The 21892-nt window shown below is 40.5% G+C and overlaps 2 protein-coding genes across 5 annotated transcripts; both read right to left on the bottom strand.

Moving 5' to 3' along the window:
* Window positions 1-2633: 2633 nt before the first annotated feature.
* LOC128436826 (uncharacterized) lies at window positions 2634-5185 on the bottom strand. Its single transcript, XM_053418713.1, has 6 exons — window positions 4902-5185; window positions 4286-4428; window positions 3439-3500; window positions 3237-3350; window positions 2976-3074; window positions 2634-2871 (listed from the first exon to the last, which is right to left on the bottom strand). Exons 1-6 carry the CDS (start codon window positions 5007-5009, stop codon window positions 2747-2749), a joined length of 651 nt encoding a protein of 216 aa, XP_053274688.1. The 5' UTR covers window positions 5010-5185; the 3' UTR covers window positions 2634-2746.
* Window positions 5186-6906: 1721 nt separating this feature from the next.
* fip1l1b (FIP1 like 1b (S. cerevisiae)) lies at window positions 6907-15034 on the bottom strand. 4 transcript variants are annotated; one of them, XM_053419231.1, is made up of 17 exons: window positions 14755-15034; window positions 14445-14499; window positions 13534-13600; window positions 13315-13427; window positions 12897-12961; window positions 12706-12816; window positions 12400-12530; window positions 11605-11723; window positions 11281-11331; window positions 11136-11189; window positions 10557-10653; window positions 10041-10197; window positions 9838-9919; window positions 9410-9465; window positions 8785-8974; window positions 7888-8037; window positions 6907-7553 (listed from the first exon to the last, which is right to left on the bottom strand). In XM_053419231.1, exons 1-17 carry the CDS (start codon window positions 14831-14833, stop codon window positions 7409-7411), a joined length of 1722 nt encoding a protein of 573 aa, XP_053275206.1. In that variant the 5' UTR covers window positions 14834-15034; the 3' UTR covers window positions 6907-7408. The 4 variants fall into 4 exon arrangements, with proteins under 4 accessions (XP_053275206.1, XP_053275207.1, XP_053275208.1 ...); XM_053419232.1 differs by having other exon boundaries at window positions 6907-7550; XM_053419233.1 differs by lacking the exon at window positions 11281-11331.
* Between the last annotated feature and the right edge of the window lie 6858 nt (window positions 15035-21892).

Raw genomic sequence — 21892 nt, 5'->3', positions numbered from 1 at the left:
TAACATTAGACAAAAATAAAGTAAATACAAAATGCAATTTTTAAATGATGATTTCAATATGGCAAATAAGCTATCCAAACCTACCTGGCCTTATGTGAAAAAGTAATTGCCCCCTCTTGATAAATCCTGAATGAACTGGGATTAACCACATTTCTTGGAAAAATTTGTTCAATTTCACTAGCCACACCAAGGCCTGATTACTGCCAGACCTGTTGAATCAAGAAATCATTTAAATAGAACCTGTCTGACAAAGTGAAGTAGGCTCAAAGATCTCAAAAAGCAACACATCATGCCGCGATCTAAATAAATTCAAAAACAGATGAGAAACAAAGTAATTGAGATGTATCAGTCTGGAAAGGGTTACAAAGCTATTTCTAAGGCTTTGGGACTTTAGCGAACCAGGGTGAGAGCCATTATCCACAAATGGAGAAGATATGGAACAGTGGTGAACCTTCCCAGGAGTGGCCGGCCTACCAAAATTACTCCAAGAGCGCATCAACGACTCATCCAGGAGGTCATTAAAGACCCCAGAACAACATCTAAGGAACTGCAGGCCTCACTTGCCTCAGTTAAGGTCAGTGTTCATGATTCAGCTATAAGAAAGAGACTTGGCAAAACTGGCATCAATGGCAGAGTTCCAAGGCGAAAGCCACTGCTGACCAAAAATAACACAAAGGCTCATCTCACATTTGCCAAAAAACATCTTGATGATCCCCAAGACTTTTGGGGAAATATTCTGTGGACTGATCAAAAAAAAGTTGAACTTTTTGCAAGGGTTCGGTCCATTTACATCTGGCGTAAAACTAACACAGCATTTCATAAAAACAACATCATACCAACAGTCAAACATGGTGGTGGTAGTGTGATGGTCTGGTGCTGCTTTGCAACTTCAGGACCTGGATGACTTGCCATAATTGATTGAACCATGAATTCGGCTCCCTACCAGAAAATCCTGAAGGAGAATGTCCGGCCCTCAGTTCGTGACCTCAAGCTCAAGCACACTTGAGTTGGCAGCAGGACAATGATCCGAAACACACCAGCAAGTCCACCTCTGAATGGCTCAAAAAAAACAAAATGAAGGTTTTGCAGTGGCCTAGTGAAGTCCGGACTTAAATCCGATTGAGATGCTGAGGCATGACCTCAAAAAAGCTGGTAATGCTCGAAAACCATCCAATGTGGCTGAATTAAAACAATTCTGCAAAGAAGACTGGACCAAAATTCCTCCACAGCGATTTGAAAGACTCATTGCCAGTTATCTCAAACGCTTGATTGCAGTTGTTGCCGCCAGGGGTGACACAACCAGTTATTAGCTTTAGCGGGCAATTACTTTTGCACATAGGGCTAGGAAGGCTGGATAGCTTTTTTCCCTTAATAACTGAAATCGTCATTTGAAAACTGTATTTTGTATTTGCTCGGGTTATCTTGGTCTAATATTAAAATTTATTTGATGATCTGAATCATTTAGGTGTGACAAATATGCAAAACAATTTAAAATCAGAAAGGGGGCGAATACTTTTTCACAGCACTGTATATATTGTACACATTGATTAATCAATCAATATATCAATCAAATTTTATTTGTATAGCCCATATTCACAAATTTCAATTCGTCTCATAGGGCTTTAACAGGGTGTGACATCCTCTGTCCTTAACCCTCAACAAGAGTAAGGAAAAACTACTAAAAACCCTTTTAACAGGGTAAAAATACGTAGAAACCTCAGATAGAGCCACATGTGAGGGATCCCTCTCCCAGGACGGACAGAAGTGCAATAGATGCCACGTGCAGGAAAACATCATCAAGATTAAAGTCTTCAAGATTAAAGATTAAAGTCTCTAGCAGCATTTGATGAGGGTAAACATCCGGAAGGACAACCCCAACATGACATGCCAAGCAGTTCCGCTGCAATCACAGTCCATGGTCATCAACCAGCAGGACCACGATCCACCATCCAGACCAGACGCCACTCCAGTCCTCAGTCACCGTCCACCGCCACCCACCACGAGCCGCGCGATCAACAAACCGCAATCCATGGTGCGGCCACAGAGGCCCTGGATCTGCGGGTGATAAAGCAAAGGGATTCCGGGGAAGGGGGATAGGGATGGAGAAGAGGAAGGAGAAGCTGGAAAAAGAAGCTCCGTGTGTCATGTGTCATAAAATAGAACAAGTAACGTTCTGCCGCACTAATTAGCTCTAATTATAAGCTTTATCAAAAAGGAAGGTTTGAGCCTACTCTTAAATGAAAAGATGGTATCTGCCTCCCGAACTGAAAGTGGTAGTTTATTCCACAGCAGAGGAGCTTGATGGCTAAAAGCTCTGGCTCCTACTCTACTTTTAGAGACTTTAGGGACGACAAGTAGGCCTAAACTCTGGGAGCAGAGTGCTCTACTGGGTTTATAAGGTAGTAACAGCTCTTTAAGGTAAAAAGGCGATATATTATTAAGGGCCTTAATAATATAGCGCCTTTATATTATTGATATAATATAAAGGCGCTATTAGAGTATTAGAGATTAGAGTACAACATCATTTTAACTGTATGGAAATTTACTTGTGACATTTGGATATATTCAAACATGAAATCTTTGTATCCATTCATTATTAAGTTACAATAATGAGAAGAAAATAAAGCAGCTACTACATTTGACCAATTATTTATTGTATTTATTACATTCTGTTACTCTCAATCAGTAAAAATGTATGTTTACTCATTCAAAATGACTCATGACACAAATCGACTCTAATTATAAATCAGTTCACAAACATATCAAAAAAACTGTCCAGAAGTCTCGCAACTCGATGTCCCATCTTGGCTTCAAACAAGGAGTTGAAGGCGCTGAGTCCCTCCTCCGGCAGGATGTTGTCCGGACAGATTTCTGTGCACGTTAAAAACAATAATAAGTCGCAAAGCAAACATCTCTGAGTCATATTATAAAGGCCCAGCAGAGAAAGACAAAAATATGACATTAAAAAATCTCACCATAGTTGGGGTTTATCATTATGGGCGACTGCATGCGGAGACATTGTGCCTGTCTCATGAGCATCTCCTGAGGGACGGCAGAGACACTCTTTCTTCTGCCTGGAAAATAAATACTTTTTTTTTATCTGTATTTCTTACAAAAGCTGTTAATCCTCTATCAGGTTTCCCAAATAATAGCTGCCTGGTGTAGAGTGATTTCATCAGAAAACTATTGTGTACAAAAAGAGTTAATTCTGAGTTTTAGAGCCGAGTATTTCTTACTGAAAAGCAGAAGACTGGTAAACGTGTCTGTTCCAGAGATAACTTCTTCATAGACGACCAGACAGTCGGAGCAATCAGTCGGCAGATAGACTTCCTTCAGGTGGAAAGGTTGCTCTGTAAAAACACGCACACTTCAGGAGATTGAATATATTTTAATGCAGGTGAAAGAATCTTACCCACATGATGGCTGTTCATCACTAACCTATTAACATCGTGCTGTTCTCAAAGGTCACGTTGTAGGTTAAGCTCGAACAATCACCGTATCTGTGAGGAAGAAAATAAAAGCGGCATCAGAAGTTAATACCACAAGAGAGTCGACTGTATTCTGATGCACTTTATGGAACTTTCCCTGCCAGCCCTCGAGTAACTTGTCCAGAAAATGTCTTAGTGAGACCGTGTTAGAATTCAGCAGGGAAACCGAGGTCATGTTGATGACGTTTCTAACGTACGCGAAACTGCAAGAGCACAAATTTCCTAGGATGCCAGCAAAGATGTCAAGTTGGAAAGACAACGAGATTCAAGAACTCTGTGTGATAAGGGCCAACGCTGGTGTCGATGTGATGTCAACAAAAACACGTTGTCTCCGCAAACGATTTTATACATTATGTCCTGCTGTTGTGGACACTTCTGAGCTCTACACATATGAGAGGCAATTGGCAAAGTATTGAAAAAGTCCAGAAAATTGGGTCCAGAGATTTTCCAGTTTATGGCTGACAATGTCTTTACATACATGCAAACATCTGTCGACAAACATGTTAAATACTAGACGGAAACTGAGGCTCTACAAACTGGCAACGATGACACATGTTTATATGCACACAATTAAAAGCTGTCAGTCTGGCCCAAGCAAATCCATTTTGCTTGGGCCAGACTGAACTTTTGGAATGATAAAATATAAAGTTAGAACAAATATATTTCCTCCTTGTTTATTTTTCACGATTGCAGCTACAAGTTGCTCTGAGGTCCACTCAATTTAAAATCCCATGGTGTGCTTATCGGACGGAGGTGCTTATAACAGTGCTGTGGTGTCAGTGTGGGAGGGGGTTTACATTCTCTGAGTCTGGATGATGTTCAGGATGTTGCTCTGGGAAGTGGCAGCGATGTCCAACCAGACACTGGTCAGCAGGTGGCCCAGAGAGCGGCTTCCCGGGAGGTCAGTGCTCCCCCCGATGTACAGCCACCTACCAAGCATCTGGAGCGCACGGAGAGAGCACGGCATATTTGTCAGTGTTTCTCAACCTCTTTTCTTAATCTTATTTGTTGAAATCCCATTAATGTTCTTATAGCCATATGTATACATGTGGTTGCATTTTGTCAAGGTGAAGCCTGCTATGGATTTTTCCAGGATTACCAACCCTATCTTTAAAGGACCATTGTGCAACAATAAGCTAAATCTCATGTTGAGGTTGCAGATGGCAAACAATAAACCAATCCTCCTGTAATCTTTCCAAGTGCGTAGAAGAAACTATAGGGTTTCATCAAATCCTGCTGGCGGCCATGGAAACATGGTGTTGCAGCATGGAAGAGGATCCACTCGTTGATATGAAGGATCAGGTTCATTCTAAGTTTCATGTTTGTTTCTTACTATTAAGGAGATAATTATCAATATTGCATTTTTTTTATGGACTGAAATGAAAAATATAAGATGCAAAGTTGAGCACATACCTGTTCATTGCTGATGGTGATTGGTTGAACCAGACGGTCGCAGCCGCTCTCAGGAGCCGAGCGTCCCACAGAGAGGAGGCTCAGCAACACAACAACACACTTCATCATCTAGATAGCTCTACTCTCTTTTCTCCTCAGGATTTTCTTCCGCGGCTCGTGTGCGTTGAGGCCCTTTTTATTTTTGTCGTCTCCAGGTAAATGTCTTCATCCACGGCCTCTAACTCTCTTCTGTGTGAGCTCATGTAACCAGAGCAAACAGCACCAGGGGGGGAGAGGGAAGGGAGACTTTGACCCTGTGGGAGGAATTTTGATCCAACCGCATACAACAAGGAGCTTTGTTGTTGCTGTACACTGTATATATGTTAATGGCCTCTATTAAATCTCCCATAATCCTCTCTGATCGTGCAATGAGACTAATGAACACACGCAATCAGTATAAGAAAAGTTTAAACCAATTCTCAAGCTTTCATTTAATTAATATATTTTTTAATTGTGCAATTTCCATGGTAAACAACCCTGTGATACATTAGATGTGAAGATGTGAGCATTAGTGTGTTTTAATTTGTTAATGTGTGCAACCATACATAAAGTGGAGGTCGTGATAAAACATCAAACTCATTTACCTAATTTAAATGCATTACTTATAAATGCCTCAAAAAAAGGGTTAAATTTAAGTGTCACGATGTGGAAAATAGTAAAGGTAAGTATCTAAGTATATAAAGACAAAGTTTTCAACAGTAACTTTATACATAATATGTTTTAAATAATGTTAAGGAAAAGTATTAGGGAGGCGATGTAAGGTAAAACAAATAAATACCCCCACTGTCAATATTTATTAAATAAATTAATAAAACATCGAATGAAAATATTACCAAAATGGCCACAAAAGCCAAAATGGCGGGCTTCCTGTTTCGTCTAGGATATATCTATCCAATAGACTTAATTGTTTGTTATGAAAAGACACATGTCCCAATAGATTTTTGTACATGTCGGACAATCGTGGTGCCGGGGCTGCCCTATAGGGGGTCAGTTATTTTGCCACGCCCATTCCTTAAAACCATCTGAATGTCTTCGATTACACAAATGTAGTTTGACCCATTAACACGGAAGTTAAAGCAATTTCGTGTGTCACGGCGAGTTGATGAACTTTGATGCCACGCCATTAATATGGCGTTTGACGAACAGTCACAGTAATCTTATTTCTTCATTATCAATGTCTTGAGAGCCATTTGATACAGTTTGACATGGTTGAGGTCAATGGATGAAGAGGAATACATCCAAGTGTAAGACGTAAAAAAAAGAAGACATTTCCTGTTGCCACCAGGGTGCGCTGTGATTTTAAGTCAGGATTTCTATGTAGATGTCATCAGGCCGGGACTCTTGTCTTACATGTCTAGTTTGGACTCGATTGGACCAAATATGTCCGAGATACAGAACCTCGTGTTTTGATGGCGTTTAATCAAAGTTTGACGCCACGCCACAGTCACACCGTGTGACAAAAAAATCGATTTTCCTAAATAAGGTGCAGAGTTTATGATAAAGTCAATCTTTACATTTTTGGAGGTCTAAATGATGGACACTTAGCTGATGGAGTTAATTAGAACCTGCAGATACAATATCCTGATAATGTGCAATATTTTAATTCTCAAAAACATGTATAAGATGTTTAACATTTTATTGCTTTTTGTATCATCTATTTATTCTCTGCTTTTTGTTGATATTTTTGTATTTTCTGCCTGTTCAGCACTTCGGTGGAACTATGGTTGTGTTCAACAGGCTACATTATAAACATTGACTCGACTTCTGCACTGGAAAGGTCCATCATCCAAGAGACATAGCAAAAATATAAAGTCATATTTGAGTAGGGGATGATATTAAGATATTTCTTCAATGCATAGTAAGAACACTACATTTACTTAATGCCTGTAAACGATTAATATTAATCATTACTGGGAAACTGAAGGATTATTGGAGTATTTATTCAAAAAAAGCCACAAAAAGCCAATTTATCAAAAATGTTTTTACTTGAACTTAGACTGACAGCTCTCTAACGGTGTCTTTATACAAGAACGAAAGGACAACAAACAAACCAAATGACAAGAAAAGAGAAAATTCCTCTGATCTTCCTGACTACACAGTGAAATCTGTGAGCAGGACAGTTGTTACAGCGGCGCTGGGAGAAAAGATCTGGGAGAGAAACGTGGTGGGTGAAGATTGATGTCAGCTAAAGAAGGAGAGATGGATGAAAAGAGGACAAACATCCCTCCTTCAACACCTCCCCGAGGTTCATCAATTCTCTGTTTGAAGTGATGGTGAGGATGAACGACAGCGGGGGAGGATGGAGACTGATGGAGAGGGGAGTGACAGGACACACTGATCACTCTGCAACTTTCTGGTTTTGTTGGTCGGCCCTCATCTTCTCGTTTTCCTTCTCTCTCTCTCATCTTGGTGGGGGAATGGATGGAAAGAGGGAGACAGAGAGAGAGTAAAGACGTGTAGAGGCATCACTACTCCATGGCCTCCTGGTTCTCTTGGTCTGCGCTGATCTCCTCGCCCGGCTCTTTGCCCTCCTTGCTTCTCTTGCTCTTCTTGTGTTTGTGCCTCCGGTGGCTGTCGCCCTCCTCGCTGTCGTGCCTCCTCCTGCTGCTGCTGCTAACAGAAGGGGAAGGATTAGAGGGTGAGAGGAGCAGATGAGGAGGGAAGGCAAGAAGATCAATGGGTGAGGAGAAAATAAAAGGTGAAGTGAAATGGAGAGGGGACACAAGGGAAAGGAGAATAACAGAGACAGTGTGGTGCCAGTAACAAAAGGAACAGGTGTTTGACAGGACACAAAGGTTGGGTCAAAGTGGAAAGAGACAAAACAAAGACAGAAAACATTTTGGTGTACGGTTCCAGAAATATAAAGTTTGTCGAGCATCTTTTCATTGAGTTATTATTTGGGGTAGTGGTTTAACAAATTATCATTTGAATTTGTGTGTTAAATAACCTGCGAGAGGACTTGTGGCGTCCCTCCTCTTTCTCTCGGTGCCGCCTCTCTCTGTGTCTTTCCTCTTTCTCTCGACTCGTCCGTTCACGATGGCGCTCTACGTAACCACCACGCTCCTGGTACTCACGGTAACGATAACGCTCCTCGTCGCTGTGGAAATTGAAAGAACAAGAGATTTCCCTTTTAATGCATTGTTATTGCATGTGTAGCAAAGAATCACATTCACATGGTGGAATTTTACAGAAAATCCACAGATATTTTATCTTCTTGTGTTGGTGAGTATAGCTGCTATCATACATGAACCCAGCAGGAGATTGGCTTGGTCAGATGCTTTCACAACAACAGTACCCTTTCAAGAACATTGAGGCAAGAGGTGGCACAAAACGCGCGTGTTGAATGCTTCCTCTGGGGCTGGCGGGAAAAGTTCCAGAAAATGTCCAGATCAACTGACTCTGACATTAGCGTCACATACGGGAAAATGTCCAGACTTCAGGGCTGGTCTGAAAGCAGTGTATTTTCTAATATAAACTTCATAGGGTGAAACTTATTAGAATCATATTTATGCCGTGTAACATGAGGTCAGGGATTCCTATGGCATTAAAAAAACAGTTGGCAGCAGGTTGTGATTGAATTAATGCAACTAATAGTAGAAAAAGAATTTCAAAATGAAGCAGATAAAGAACTTTTTAATGTAACTACATCATGTCAAGTAAGAAACTTTATTCACTAAATAAGACCTGGATCAGTGGCGTACTTATCTGGTGATTCAGATCACATCCAACCTCAAAATTCATGAAACATTGAGCATCACCTTGTTTATCATATTTGGTGTCTTTGTAAACTCACACTCCAGCATAGAGAGTATATCCAGTAAGTCCTGGTGCATGTCTGTCTCACCTAGTGTAGCTCATAGCTGAAGGACTGTGCTCCCGTTCTCTTTCCCGCTCATGCGTCCTCTCCCTGGGCCTCTCTCTTTCCTTCTCTCTCTTTTCTTCTCGGCGGGGATAATAATCCCAGGGTTTCGAGTTGTCCATCATTGGGGGCCATGGAGGAGGCACACCTCCAGTCATAGGTGGAGGGTAAGCACCTGAGGAAAGGGAAGGGACATGGTTGTCACTGCACATGCACGTTTAATCTTTAGGAATAATAAACCCAATTACAGTGGAAACCGCTTATGGTGAACATGTCCCAGGCCAAGAGTTAATTAGTATAAACAAATTGTCTAGCTTCTGTATAATATTCCAGGAACTAAAGTGAAAGGTAACATTGTGCACTCCATACTCTATACACTGCATGTATAAAGAACTAAAATTAACACTGTAAGCAGATAACAAGCAACATTTGTATAGGAACGATTCTGTCCCAAGCTTTTTGATCGCTATAAGTGGTCTCAACTGTATGTGACTAACAAGATATACAGACGTTTTGTAAATATTTTCCAAAAATATATACACAGATCAAGTTGTGGCATTTGTTGTGTTGCTGGGGTTAGAAAATCAGATTATGCAGCAAAGCTTTTCACCTTGAGGGAACGGATACGGAGGAACAGGGCGTCCATCATAACCTCCAGGGTGGCCACTGTAGAAACAGAGAAAAGACTACATGTTGCTGTCGTACATGAGAGTGTGTGTTTCTGTTTACACAATAAGTCTAGCTTTGGAAGGTTTATTTTTCCATATGCAATTAAGTTAAGCAGCTAAACAGGACTTTTACCTCTTGGATCAGACCTGTGTGCTTTTTAAGTCTATAGGACACTCTTAAAAATAATATTTCGCAATGGAAAACATTGTTTATATGTAAATGTGGTTGTACAATATTCAATCCAAGTCAGAAATTGATGATACCATTCTAAAAATCCCCTTATCTTCACTATTTATTTCATGTAGTTATGTTGAATTTTAAAGTGATCTGTAGTTGGAGCTCTAGTTTTCTTGTGTGAAGATTTGTTACCTGTCCATATTGGGGATGATTGCAGGGGGGGGCCCACTAGGTGGAGGAGGAAAACCAGGGGGAGGGACAGTAATGGGTAACCCTGCGAGGGTGAAAGAGGGGAAGAAGATACAAATTGAATAGTCAGTTTTCGACACATAAAACGGAATTATGGAAATACAAAAAAAAAACACAGAGAGAGGAGCAGAGAAAGGTGAACCTACTGGGTGGGGGGATGAGTGGGGGTGCAGTGCTGACATTTGGTGGCGGAGGGAGAAATGGAGGTGGGGGTATGTTCGGAGGAAGAGGTCCTGGAGGGAAGAAGGTGGGAATCTTAGCTGGAGTGGGCTCAGCATCCGACGTGGAGTGTTCAGAGATCACCTGCACACAGACAGAGAGGTCGGGATGAGAACACACAGAGTCTGAACTATTTCATTTCACTGTAACTCAATGCGAGTAGTAAATATTTCCCCAGAGCAAAAGAAACAAAAAACACACAGAAAAAAAAAAAGGGTTAGATTCAAACTGAACTAGGAAATCGGAATTTCCAGGTTGGAAATTACATCTACAATGCCCCCTTAGAAATCCAACTGTGAAAGTCTGGGGAATTGAACCAAACCTGACTCCAGGTTCGCTGCTACGTACATCAACACAAGTGAATGCTGTACTAATATACTATTTTTTTGTGTGTTTAATTAAAGGCGCCGTGGTATGAAAAACACACCATCGCTTCAGCTTACCGTGATATTGTTGCCCTCCAGGTTGTGTCTGCGTCGTCCTTCCACCCGGCTGATGGTGGCCGTCTGTCCACCAATCACATCTATGACACCGCTCTTCCTGGTAATGGAGAAAAAAATAATAATTAAGGAACTGACCACAATCCAATACAAATGACACAATCACATTGACACACTGTCTGTTACCACACACACAGTAACCAACATCATTTCTATATATAAATTAAATATCTAACGTGATGACAATTACAGCTACTAATGATACTGGACTCTTGAGGCTGCTACTGAATAGCAATATTGTCTGATTTGTTCTTTTTAATAGTATCCAATATAAATACTTACATTTTACAATGTACAAATTAACTCCCCTGTGTAATTCTGAAACTATGTGTAACTGATCTCCAACCGAGTTTGACATTTTCCTACTAAAGTACACATCAGCCACTGAACCCCATAACAGGGTGAAAAAGAAAACATCTGTTGGAGCCTTGGAAAATCACCGGGCCCTGCTGTTTCTAACATCTGCACATATTTCCAGTCAGGCCAATTTCCCCTTGTAGGGACTAAGCACTGCCAACTTACGTATAATAGGACATGTCCGGAACAGGCGGGCCGGTCCACTGAGGGGGAGAGATCCTATCATTTTGAAACAAAAGGCAGAGGGTAAAGGAGATGACAGAAACATTGGCCTTAACACAAAGAAACACACAGCCCATTGGATGGTGACCTATTTTCACCACGCGGAATCTGGTAATCCTGGAGGTGTCCAGGTGTATTTCTGTGAGAGAAAATTGAATTAGAAAAATAAACAGGTCATCTTTTTGCAGTGTGGTTTCCTCTAAAATAATCAACTCATACTGACACAGACCATTCATGACTAAAACTCTATCTTCTTAAGTTAACTCTATGTAGTGCTAATCTTCATCCAGCCCTCCACTGCTCATACATATCCCTGGTGGATCAGCTTTACTGGACAATTCTAGTGGAACCTGGATGTGTGCATTTTATTCCCAGATATTTTTACAAGTGTAGAAGAAAGTGGAAGACTTACCTGGTGACCTGACTGATGGTATTCTTATACATGTTGATGGGAGATGTGAAGTCTGGCTTCGAGGTATGAACAGGCAAACTGGATATGTCTTTGTCGTTGCCTGTCCTGCCTTGCTGAACCTAAGAACGAGCCAGATTAGTTTATCATAATAGATATGTTGATTATAAGAAAAATTACTTTATTTGAGAAGCACTTTACACTGAAAACTGCTGAACAAATAAAGTTATTAACAAACAAACAATATGAAATTCACAAAGTGTAAAGAAAATAACAAAAGTCACATACATCATTATTATTTAACGTACTATTATGTGGATCATTGATAAAGAACTAGAACACAAAATGGGAAATACTCATAATCTTTAGTTTTATAACCCCTCTAAAAATATGAATTGAAAAAAAATCTCTTTCCCCTAAAAACTACTTTTATAAGTTGAGAGAAGTAGGGTTAAGTGAATGTTAAAAATAATGAAGACCTACCAAAACATATTTAAGACCTAGTATGTAAAGTTTTAACATATTTAAGACTTTAAGGCCAGAAATTCAGTTTAGACTTTAGACAATTTTAGAGTTAAGGACCCTGCAGCAACCCTGAATATATAAGACATGTGAAATGAAGATTTACTTTTACATTTTCGCGGCTCATTTGGCTCAAAGGTTGCAATCATGAAGATGTAATCTGCTGATATTTCAACAACCTAATACGATTGAGAGACTTCGAAAGAAAACAGAAATCTGGTGAAATGTACGGAGTATTAGGAGAAAAGGGACGATGTGAGAATCGGATTTTCTTACTGTGATCTTGCTCGTCCCTGAACTGACTGTAGAGACCTCCAGACCCATACGCAGCCTCTTCTGTTTTTCACAGTACGCCTTCCACGTGTCTTCATTGAAGCCATAGTTAAAGTAGTCGGACAGATCCGCTCCTACATACACACAGAAAAAAGAATCCTGTGATATATTATACACGCTAGATATTCGATTTCTTCATCAGTACCAACTTAGTTACAGTAAACGGACATGACTGATATGATGATATTACTATATTACTGTTTCTATTCGTTTGGTTTGAAAAATTGAGTGACAAGCAGAAACACAGACCTGGCTTTCTCCAGGGTTTCTCTTCAAATGACTCCATGTCCGCCTCCACCACTGCAACCCCATTGATGCTTCCAGGAGCATCAAGATCCACTCCCTTCATCTTTGAGTTCACTAAAATCAAACAACACAATATGTTACTGGACATGAACATCACATACAGCATATTCTCTGTGTAAAGTCTTAACTCATACCTTGTCCATAAGGTCGGGAGCCTGTTGTCTTTATGTTGAGATTTACAGGAGTAGCTCCATAAGTTCTAGAATGGACAAACAGTATCTTGTTCAAAGCTCACTCTTAATAAAACTTTCATAACAAAACTTTAACATCATGTGTCTTTTGAATGTTCAAGAAAAGTTATCTAGGAAGACTATCACGTAAATGTATTACCAAAGTAAAGTTCATAATGATGTAGAATAAGGTGGCTTGATGATTTCCTGAGATTACGTGTGAAAACTATATGAAAGACCTTATTTCTTTTGTTTTTAGCATATTGAGTTAGACTACAAATCAGTAGCTGCAGTGAAATTCCATCTGACTAGTAGCTCATTCAAATAACCAGTAATTGGACCTATAATCTACAATCTTAAATGAATCTTAAATTAAACCTACGTGTATTGTGGTGCTCCGGTTTTAATGTCTCCGATGGTGACTCGGACGTCATCGTCGTCATCATCGCTGTCACTATCACTGTCCACGTCTTCAGCTGCTGCTTCACCTGTGGCCTGGGATCCCAAAGGTGGGAGGTAAGTATGGGTGTGATTACAAATAAAAAAAGGGAGGAAGACCACTTTGCAACTTGTGCAGTAAGAGTGCGTGAAAGCGACCTACCTCAGAGGCCACTCCATTTCCTGTTGCGTGTTCAGCAGCATCCTCTATGGAAGCATCAGCAGGTGCACTGTGGATACAATGAAGTAATAGATATAAAGTTCCTTCAAGCTGCAAACAGCAGACATCCTCAGGCAACAGCAAGTACATATCAGTATATATATATATACATAAGTGTTTAAGAAGCATTCAGTCACTGGTAGTGATATGCTGCATGTTAGGTTATAGCTCCTATATTTCCCCCCCTGCTCTGTATCAAGTCCAGTCGTTTCCACTTTTAGCAAGCAAAGTTATTTCTCTTTAAATAACTCAATAGAAGCTACAGCCTGACATCCGAACTGAATCCGAATTCTGGTCCTTGCTTCCATCTGTAAACACAGCAAAGCATGCCTCCAATTTCATTTAGTTAGTTGAGAGATACAAATAAAGCTCATTTTTCATTATTCAGTAAAATCCATTTAATTGAACGACTATTGTTTTTTTTGGTGTGCTTTTCTGGCAGCCATGTATATCGCTATATTGCTAAATCAATCATATATTAGTTGAAATTAAAAAGTGTAAAACTGCAGTTTTACATAAACTGTTTCATGAAAAGGTAAAATACATGATATGAAAGAAACGAGTGCAAACATTTGGATACATGCATTTGTATAGCACTTTTCATACAGATTAGTGCAATTCAAAGTTCTTAACAACTGATTAATGAGCAAAGAATAAAGACAAAACCATTAAAAACACTGAGAATGAAATACTATAAAGTATCATGTAAAAGCTATAGTAACAATTAAAACATGTCAAACTGAAGGGTTCCGTTCAGTCGATCTTTGATTGTGTGTTCTGAGGAGTGTGTTGTATTCCCTGACAGTTGTCACAAGTTGAAGTGAACATGTGTTATGAGTGTGGACGGAAATCACCTGACTGCTGCGTTCAGCTTGGCCTCTTCATCCTCGTCTTTGCTCTCAGACTCATCTGAAACAGAACGAAGTGCATCATTGCATCTTTGTTTCTCACCTTTATTCCCGGGGTTCAACACTCAAACGTGACACAAACACCCAGAAGTCCTAAAGCTCCAAAGCGGCTAGGTGCTAGCTGCTAGCTTAGCTTCCAGGCTAACTCCGGCTTAAGCCCTTCACGCTAAAGGGAGACGGCGGATACTGAGAGCAGGTGATATCCTGGTTCACGTCCCCGTCGGACAGGAGGTTTCAGGGCAGTTGGGTGTTTTACCTCCATACAGCCATTCCTCCTCCTCGTCTCCGGCGCTGGCATCAGTGGTGGTTGTTTTGTCCGCCTCCTCCGCAGACATGTTCGGCTAACACACGGAGCCGTGGACCGGCTGCAGCTGCGAACAGATGGGTAACTAAGAAAGCTCCGGGATGTTTATACACACGCGCAATTCTTCTCTTCGGCGCGGAAAAGCGACTACAAACCAAAAATAATGCGAGTCAGCCTGGGACCGGAAGAGATTGTTGGTTGTCCCGCTAGGGTCAACGTGTGGCTGCGGCGAACACAGCGCCCCCCGGAGGACAGCCAACGCACTTGTCTAGTCGTTCAGGTTCGGATCACAGTGTATTTATTAATGTGCAGTTTATTTACAGTGTATGGTTTGGACATGCATGTGCTGTGATCACTGCAGATTCCCCTTATATTAAAATATGTGATTTTGCTTTTATTTGTGTGTTTGTAAGAGATGGACAAATGGTGAGATAAACCAAACAGAGGCTTGGAAACAACGGATAGAAGATGCTGGATGGAGTTCAACCAATCGGCTGTTTAGTTTATGTAATGCTGTGTTTACATATTGTGGGTCTTATAGTGTCTAAATACTATTTCTCTTAATAAAAACATAACAGAAAATTTGAGAAGTGCAATATCCAATAAACAGATCCCAAGCATGCCAAGAAATACACTCCACCCATTACTGATCTGGCGGTCCATCCATCCATTAGCTATTCCGCTTACAATGTATAATGATAGTAATACACTGTAAGGTGCATTAGTGTAGGGTTCATTACAATGTATGGATCTCCACTTGGAGATCACGCATCCATAGATTGAAAAGGTTTCTATTATTTTGTCTTCCTGTCAACTTGAACCAATCAAATCCTGAGGATTTTAACAGGTCTCTTTCGAAAGTATCCTCAAACAACCATTCACTCTCACATTCAAATCTTTGGCCAGTCTTCAATCAACCTAGCCCCCGTGGACTGTGCCCGGAGAACCCATAGAATACCCATGCAGGAAACTGGAACCTTCTTCATGTGAGGCGGTAGTGCGGACCACTGCACTACCGTGCAATTCTCTACATAATAAAAGTCTTAAAGGGTGGAGTAAATAGGTGCATTTGTTCAACTACTGTACTCAAATACAGTTACATTTGTAAGTATCACTTTCACCATGCAGATATAAGGCATTTGATAAACTGCTGGATACATTTATCTAAAATAATACAGAAGTCATTATATTTGGTGTTAATAATATAAACCCAGCAAGTAAAACACACACAAATGTAGTGTAATATGATGTACAACAAATCTCCTCTGAGAAGTGTAGGAGTAGAAGTATAAATCAAGTACAAGTACCCCAAAAATTGTACATAAGCCCAGTACTTGAGAAGATGTGTGGTTACTGTCCACGACTGTGCATCCTTATATAATGAAATAGACAGCAGCTGCAGACTCATCATCATTGAAGTGAGTCCTTGTGATTGCTGTTGTGGTTGTGTTTGCAGAAGAAGTTTCCAGTGAAAGCAAAGAGGATTATTAATGCATTTATGGCCATTGACCAGTTAAGTGGAGCCACTTTAGCGTAATAGACGCGGAAACTGGTGGATTCTCTCCATTTCCCACCTCCTAAGCTGTTATCACATATTAACTGTGCTACTACACAGGTGTATCTGATGCTGAGATTAAATATGTATGTGCTGACAGGGTGGGGAGGGGGGGGGGGGGGGGTCAATGAATCAAAAAATGATGATTTTGGTTCATATATGAGCGAAGCACAGGGTTCATATCTACTGTATCCCATCATACGTGTGAGGTTTAGTGTGGATCTCGATATGTTCAAAGATATATATTGATATACTCACTCACACTTACACACACACACACACACACACACACACACACACACACACACACACACACACACACACACACACAAACACACACACACACACACACACACACACACACCGGACACACACACAAAAACACACACACATACAAAGGGAAGCAGTAGAGAGAGGGATGCTAATGGTCTCTCAGATAAACTGATCTTGCAAATTGCATTTATTTCATTCCCTCTGTCTCCCCTCCACCACATCACTCCTCCAATCTCTGTTACCCCTTTCTGTCTTTTGGTCAAACTAATCACATTCCCTCACCTTTTTGCTCCAGGTGAAGCTTTTTTCCTCTCCATTTCTCTGATAAATCCCCGCAATATCTCTTCCCTCCCTACTCGAGAGAGGCTTTATTGGCATGTCCATAACAACAAACAGTATTGCTATAGCATGTTATAGAAGTTATACAATTAGAGGAACAAACAACTGACTATATAACACAAAGGTTCAGATTGCAGTACCATTGTCTTGAAAAATCAATTATCTCCAAATGTACAGATTTTTCAAATGAACTGAAAGATTAAAATGCATACTCTACATATTGAAATACAATAAACGATTATATATGTACTGGATTATCTGAAGCTGCACACAGGACAGTCTTGCTCATAATGAAAATATTATTTTTAAAGATACATTGTTTACAAAAATAAATAACACCACACACACAATTCTATGTATATTCACTGTTTTTGGGAACAATTTTGTGAAAGTAAATTAAGAGAATATTAAACAATTGCATATCATGAAATAGTTGATATAAAGATAAAGACGAGGACTATACATGAACAGGGATAAATAAAGATCTAAAGGAGTCAGATATGAAAGCTCAGTTCAGCTACATGTTTGTTCCTCTCGTTTTCCCTCAGGCTGTTTCCTGCTCTGACATATTTTGCTTCTTCTCTTTCCATGACTTTTCCTCCTCTTCCACCCTCTTCTTTGTAATCCTTACTTCCCATGTTTTTTTTTATTATCTCTTGTTGGCACCCTCCCTCTGTACCTGCATCCATCCTTCTCGCCTTACGCTGGATTAAGACGGTTTACAGCCTAGTCGATGCTAATCAGGTTTATCCAGACAGAGCGCGATCATTGGGCTATCGGTAATTACACACGCTGATATTAGCTTACTCAGATAGCTACTGTACGGGCCTTGGCACATTTTCAATCCACATCATGTCTTTGGATCAAACATATGTTTATCTCAACCGTGTGATGCCATACTTGACGGCTTAACTGTAATGGATTGTTTTGCAAGACAAAGATCCATCTGTTGTGGAGAGAAACATGCTCATAATTCAGATGTGTGGGCTAATTGTTACAAACGTGTTTAGAGAAAGTAAAAATGTCTTGCTCAATTTACATGACAGGTTATTATTTAAGACACTACACACTTTAGCACCTCAAGATTTTTATCTCATATTGAACTTCTTTAAAAATTTGTTTTTTTATTGATTTTATTTATTCAGAATTTATTCCCCCCAGCAGGACAATGAAGGACTAAACTGAGAGACTGCACTGAAATAAATGCTCTGACATTTTTCGAAAGAACCCAAAACATTTTTTTACACAGCTACATATGATTTCCGAGTATGATAATGTTTAAAACAAAAACATTACATTTGAAGAGACAGTGAGGAGGTAGGTGGGGAGATTCACGCATCACTTGAATCTATGCCCATAATAAATGTTACCATGGCAAACTACAGTACCGTGGTACTGTGTACCTCAGATAGTACCGGATCCTCAGATACAACATACAACAGTACCACAGATATAACCCAAGCACATAGCCTACCATGGTGTACCTCAGACATTACATTGGTACATACCACAGTACCTCAAATACAATAATATTTATTGTCCAGACAGTAAATCCCTGGAGTCCAGGTAAGCTTAACCCTAGATTAAATTAGCCTTCAGTTTGACCAGGATTGCCTAGGGGTCAAGGTTATTCATGCAACCTACCCTGTATCTCAGGTTTTTCACACATACTGCTGTACTGTTGTACATAACATGGCATATCAGATACAACAACAGTACTTCAGACATAGCCAGGACACATACTGCTGTACCACTGTACATATTCCATGGCATATGATAATCATTTAGTCTATAAATTGTATTAACCTGGTTATGACGTGCTATGGTACACCACAGTACATGGTACTAAAGCCAGTGCTGTTGGCTATAGCATCATATTTGACCCGTTTGTCAGTTAATATGAAGCTCTAGTCTGCAGCGTATTTATCTTAACTCACCATAAAGACCGGAAACAGAGGGAAATAGCGCCTGCATTATACTCTGTGTTTAAAGAAGTCCACCAGAGTCTAAAGCTCACGAATGAACACATTCTATCTCATTTATTTAATCTGAACAAAAACCAAAGAGTAAAAATAGACGTGGTTTATGGGGTGGTATTCGCCTTACTACTTCTTGGCTCTGAACAGTTGCTAGGCAACCAGAAGAGACTCCAGGAAGTTACTGTCTGGCCAAGAAATAGTTCACCCCCCCAAAAAGAGTAACGTGTCCTGTTTGCACTCTTTCAACAGAAAACAAAACCAAACAGACACGAGAGAGGTATCAGTCTTTTCTTATTCTACATGTGAAGGCAGAATAGCGTGGTTCCCAAAACTATTCCTTCAAGACCGCAACTAAGGAAAATGGCCTGAGCTGCAACACTGGACTACATCCAGTCAAAGTAAATTACATCAAAGTGAATCTGATTCCTTACTTTGCTCCCCCCTGGAGAAGTGTGTTGTTTTTCTAACCGAGCTCTTAGTCCAGTCTGTTCAGTGGCTCATAATTGATATGTGAAACACCACAACTGAACCCAGGAACGACACTTAACAACCACACCGAGTGGGTCAAAGAAAGAATCCTGACTACAATGACTGGGTTAAAGGAGAGGAACGATAAATGGGGGAGATAAATGGACGCAGATATCAGGTTTATAATAAACCCAGTCAGCAGACTGAGAGATAAGTGTTGGATTGCATCAGGAAAAAAGGTCATGCTGAGCATCGCAAGCAGAAAGGATGAGGTCTTCTTTCCGATGAATTGTGTGTGTGTTCCTGTACTTATACCTTTGTGAGGACCATTTTAAGTATAGACCCTACAGAGTGAGGACATTTTTGGAAAGTGAGGACCCTTTGGCCGGTCCTCACTTTTCAACAGACTGTTTGAGGGTTAAGACTTGGTTTTAGGGTTAGGGTTAGAATAAGGTTTAGGGTCAGGGTTCATAAACAATATTTAGTTGTGATGGTTAAGGTTTGGGTAAGGGGCTAGGGAATGTCCATGTCCTCACTAATCTAGAAGTACAAATTTGTGTGTGTGTGTGTGTGTGTGTGTGTGTGTATGTGTGTGTGTGTGTGTGTGTGTTAGTGTGTGTGTGTGTTTGTGTGTGTGTGTGTGTGTGTTTGGTGTTTGGTTTGGCGCCAACAGGCAAAGAAGGTGTATGTACGAAAGGCCTGGGAGCGTAAATACAGCTTCATTTATTAGGTGACTGAATCAGGATGTGTGTGTGCGTCACTGTAAAGGCATAAAAGAGGACAGAGAGAGAGGGAAAAGAGAGAGGGAAACGAGGGAGGAAGAGAGAGAGGGAAGAGAGGGAAGAAGAGTGAGAGAGATATGTTTTTCCTTACGTAATCAGATCTAAGTGGCTATTTTTCAAGAATAAAACCTCCGTTGCCCTTTGTGAGACCGCTGTCCTCATCTGTCTAAAAGCACTGAGTGAGTCATGGTGTGGGTCCACACAGACACACACACACACACACACACACTCACACAGTCATAGTGAGTCAGCTCAGATCTGCTGCTATAGACACTCACCTCAGTAATGAATAATGTAATAGCCAAAGAAACTGCTCAGATGACATGTAAAGCCCAGTGGAGGGTGGACATATGGACCATCCTGACGGACGCACAAACACACGCGGTGACATCTTCACAGAGCATATGGGCAGCTGGACCGTGCGCTGGTGGACAGGTGTGTGTGAGAACTTTGACACCCTGAGGTGCAGGTCTCCTTTGTCTGAACGCTGAATATTTAACCGCCAGGTGAAGGTGAAGAGTTTATCTGATCTGGCAGTGCAGTTTGTTATTCTGGGAATTACTCTTACTCATTCTCTGGCAGTGAACTAATGAGAAGGTCGGAAAATGGCCTCTTTGTGAATACGGCCTATTAATGTAATTTTAATTTGACTAAGACCCAGACGAGTACAGAACACTGTGTTACTTATATGATCCTTATATGATCTTTTACATCAGGCGTGTGACCACATTACAAAGTTGACCCTAAAACCTTTTCTGTGGCGCAAATATGTAAAACCCCTCAGAGCATCGCTGATGGCCTAAACATCTTTCCTCAAGCTCGTGCTTGGTTTCTACTGCCCCCTCTTTCACTACGTTAACTCCACCCCATTTATCCTCATGCACTCCACAAAGGGTCCATATTGAGGCTACTCATACTTAAAGTCTATTTTCAGCAACAAAAAACATGGATGTGTCTATTTGGACTGTAGCCCCACTTATCTTTGTTAACAAAAACTAGGACAAAGTTGATCAGCAGAACGAATGAGTTTCCCCCTACAGTTATATCTCTGTCGAGGAGGGAACCATCACTATTCGCATGTTTCCAGAAAATCGGGCTGGATAAACAAATTAATTTAGTACAAAAGAAATCAATTAATGTGATGTTCTGCCTCCACTCGAGTTTGTTTAGCCTCGTCCTTCTATCATGTGCTGAGAAAGGCTGTAGGGCAATGCAGTGAGGTCGAGATTAATCATGTGTCCACGGGAAAAAAACACACACACACACAATGACCCCAGTGTACTCTTATTTTTTTTTACATTTTCAACTCGACTAACAGAAGACACACACATAGAGCAAGAAATGAGACGCACACAAAACCATCACAAAACCAAAACAGTGCAAATACCCACATTTGTAGCATTGACACAAGACAAAGCAAATGAAATGGCCTCTTTGGCTCCATTATCCACCAGGAGGCTCCGCAAAGAGTCAACTACTTGTAGAATCTAGAAAGTTGTTTTGGATTTAATTACAGTATTCAAAGATCTGTAATATCCATTAGTGCAACCCATATCTAACCTGATGAAGTGCATAAACAGCAATTGAATAAACAGCAAAGTTTGTGGTTTTAAAAATACCTCATCAAAACGTAGGGCTTTAGTTGCACCATAATACATTTGGTTTCTTGATGAAGAGCTTACCAACTTTTTTTC

The sequence above is a fragment of the Pleuronectes platessa genome, chromosome 3 (genome assembly GCF_947347685.1).
Source record: "Pleuronectes platessa chromosome 3, fPlePla1.1, whole genome shotgun sequence".
Classification (NCBI taxonomy): domain Eukaryota; kingdom Metazoa; phylum Chordata; class Actinopteri; order Pleuronectiformes; family Pleuronectidae; genus Pleuronectes; species Pleuronectes platessa.
This window is presented reverse-complemented; position numbering and strand designations above follow the sequence as displayed.

Bases quoted from the DNA above. Each gene is read 5' to 3' on its own strand.
- LOC128436826 (XM_053418713.1), bottom strand. From the start codon at position 5,009: ATGATGAAGTGTGTTGTTGTGTTGCTGAGCCTCCTCTCTGTGGGACGC. The intron at 4,429-4,901 runs GTATGTGCTCAA...CGTGCGCTCCAG, and splicing joins TCACCATCAGCAATGAACAG to ATGCTTGGTAGGTGGCTGTA. The intron at 3,075-3,236 runs GTAAGAAATACT...TTTATTTTCCAG, and splicing joins TACCAGTCTTCTGCTTTTCA to GCAGAAGAAAGAGTGTCTCT.
- fip1l1b (XM_053419231.1), bottom strand. From the start codon at position 14,833: ATGTCTGCGGAGGAGGCGGACAAAACAACCACCACTGATGCCAGCGCC. The intron at 12,962-13,314 runs GTAGGTTTAATT...TGTCCATTCTAG, and splicing joins ACCGGAGCACCACAATACAC to AACTTATGGAGCTACTCCTG. The intron at 12,531-12,705 runs GTCTGTGTTTCT...GTGTGTATGTAG, and splicing joins GAAACCCTGGAGAAAGCCAG to GAGCGGATCTGTCCGACTAC.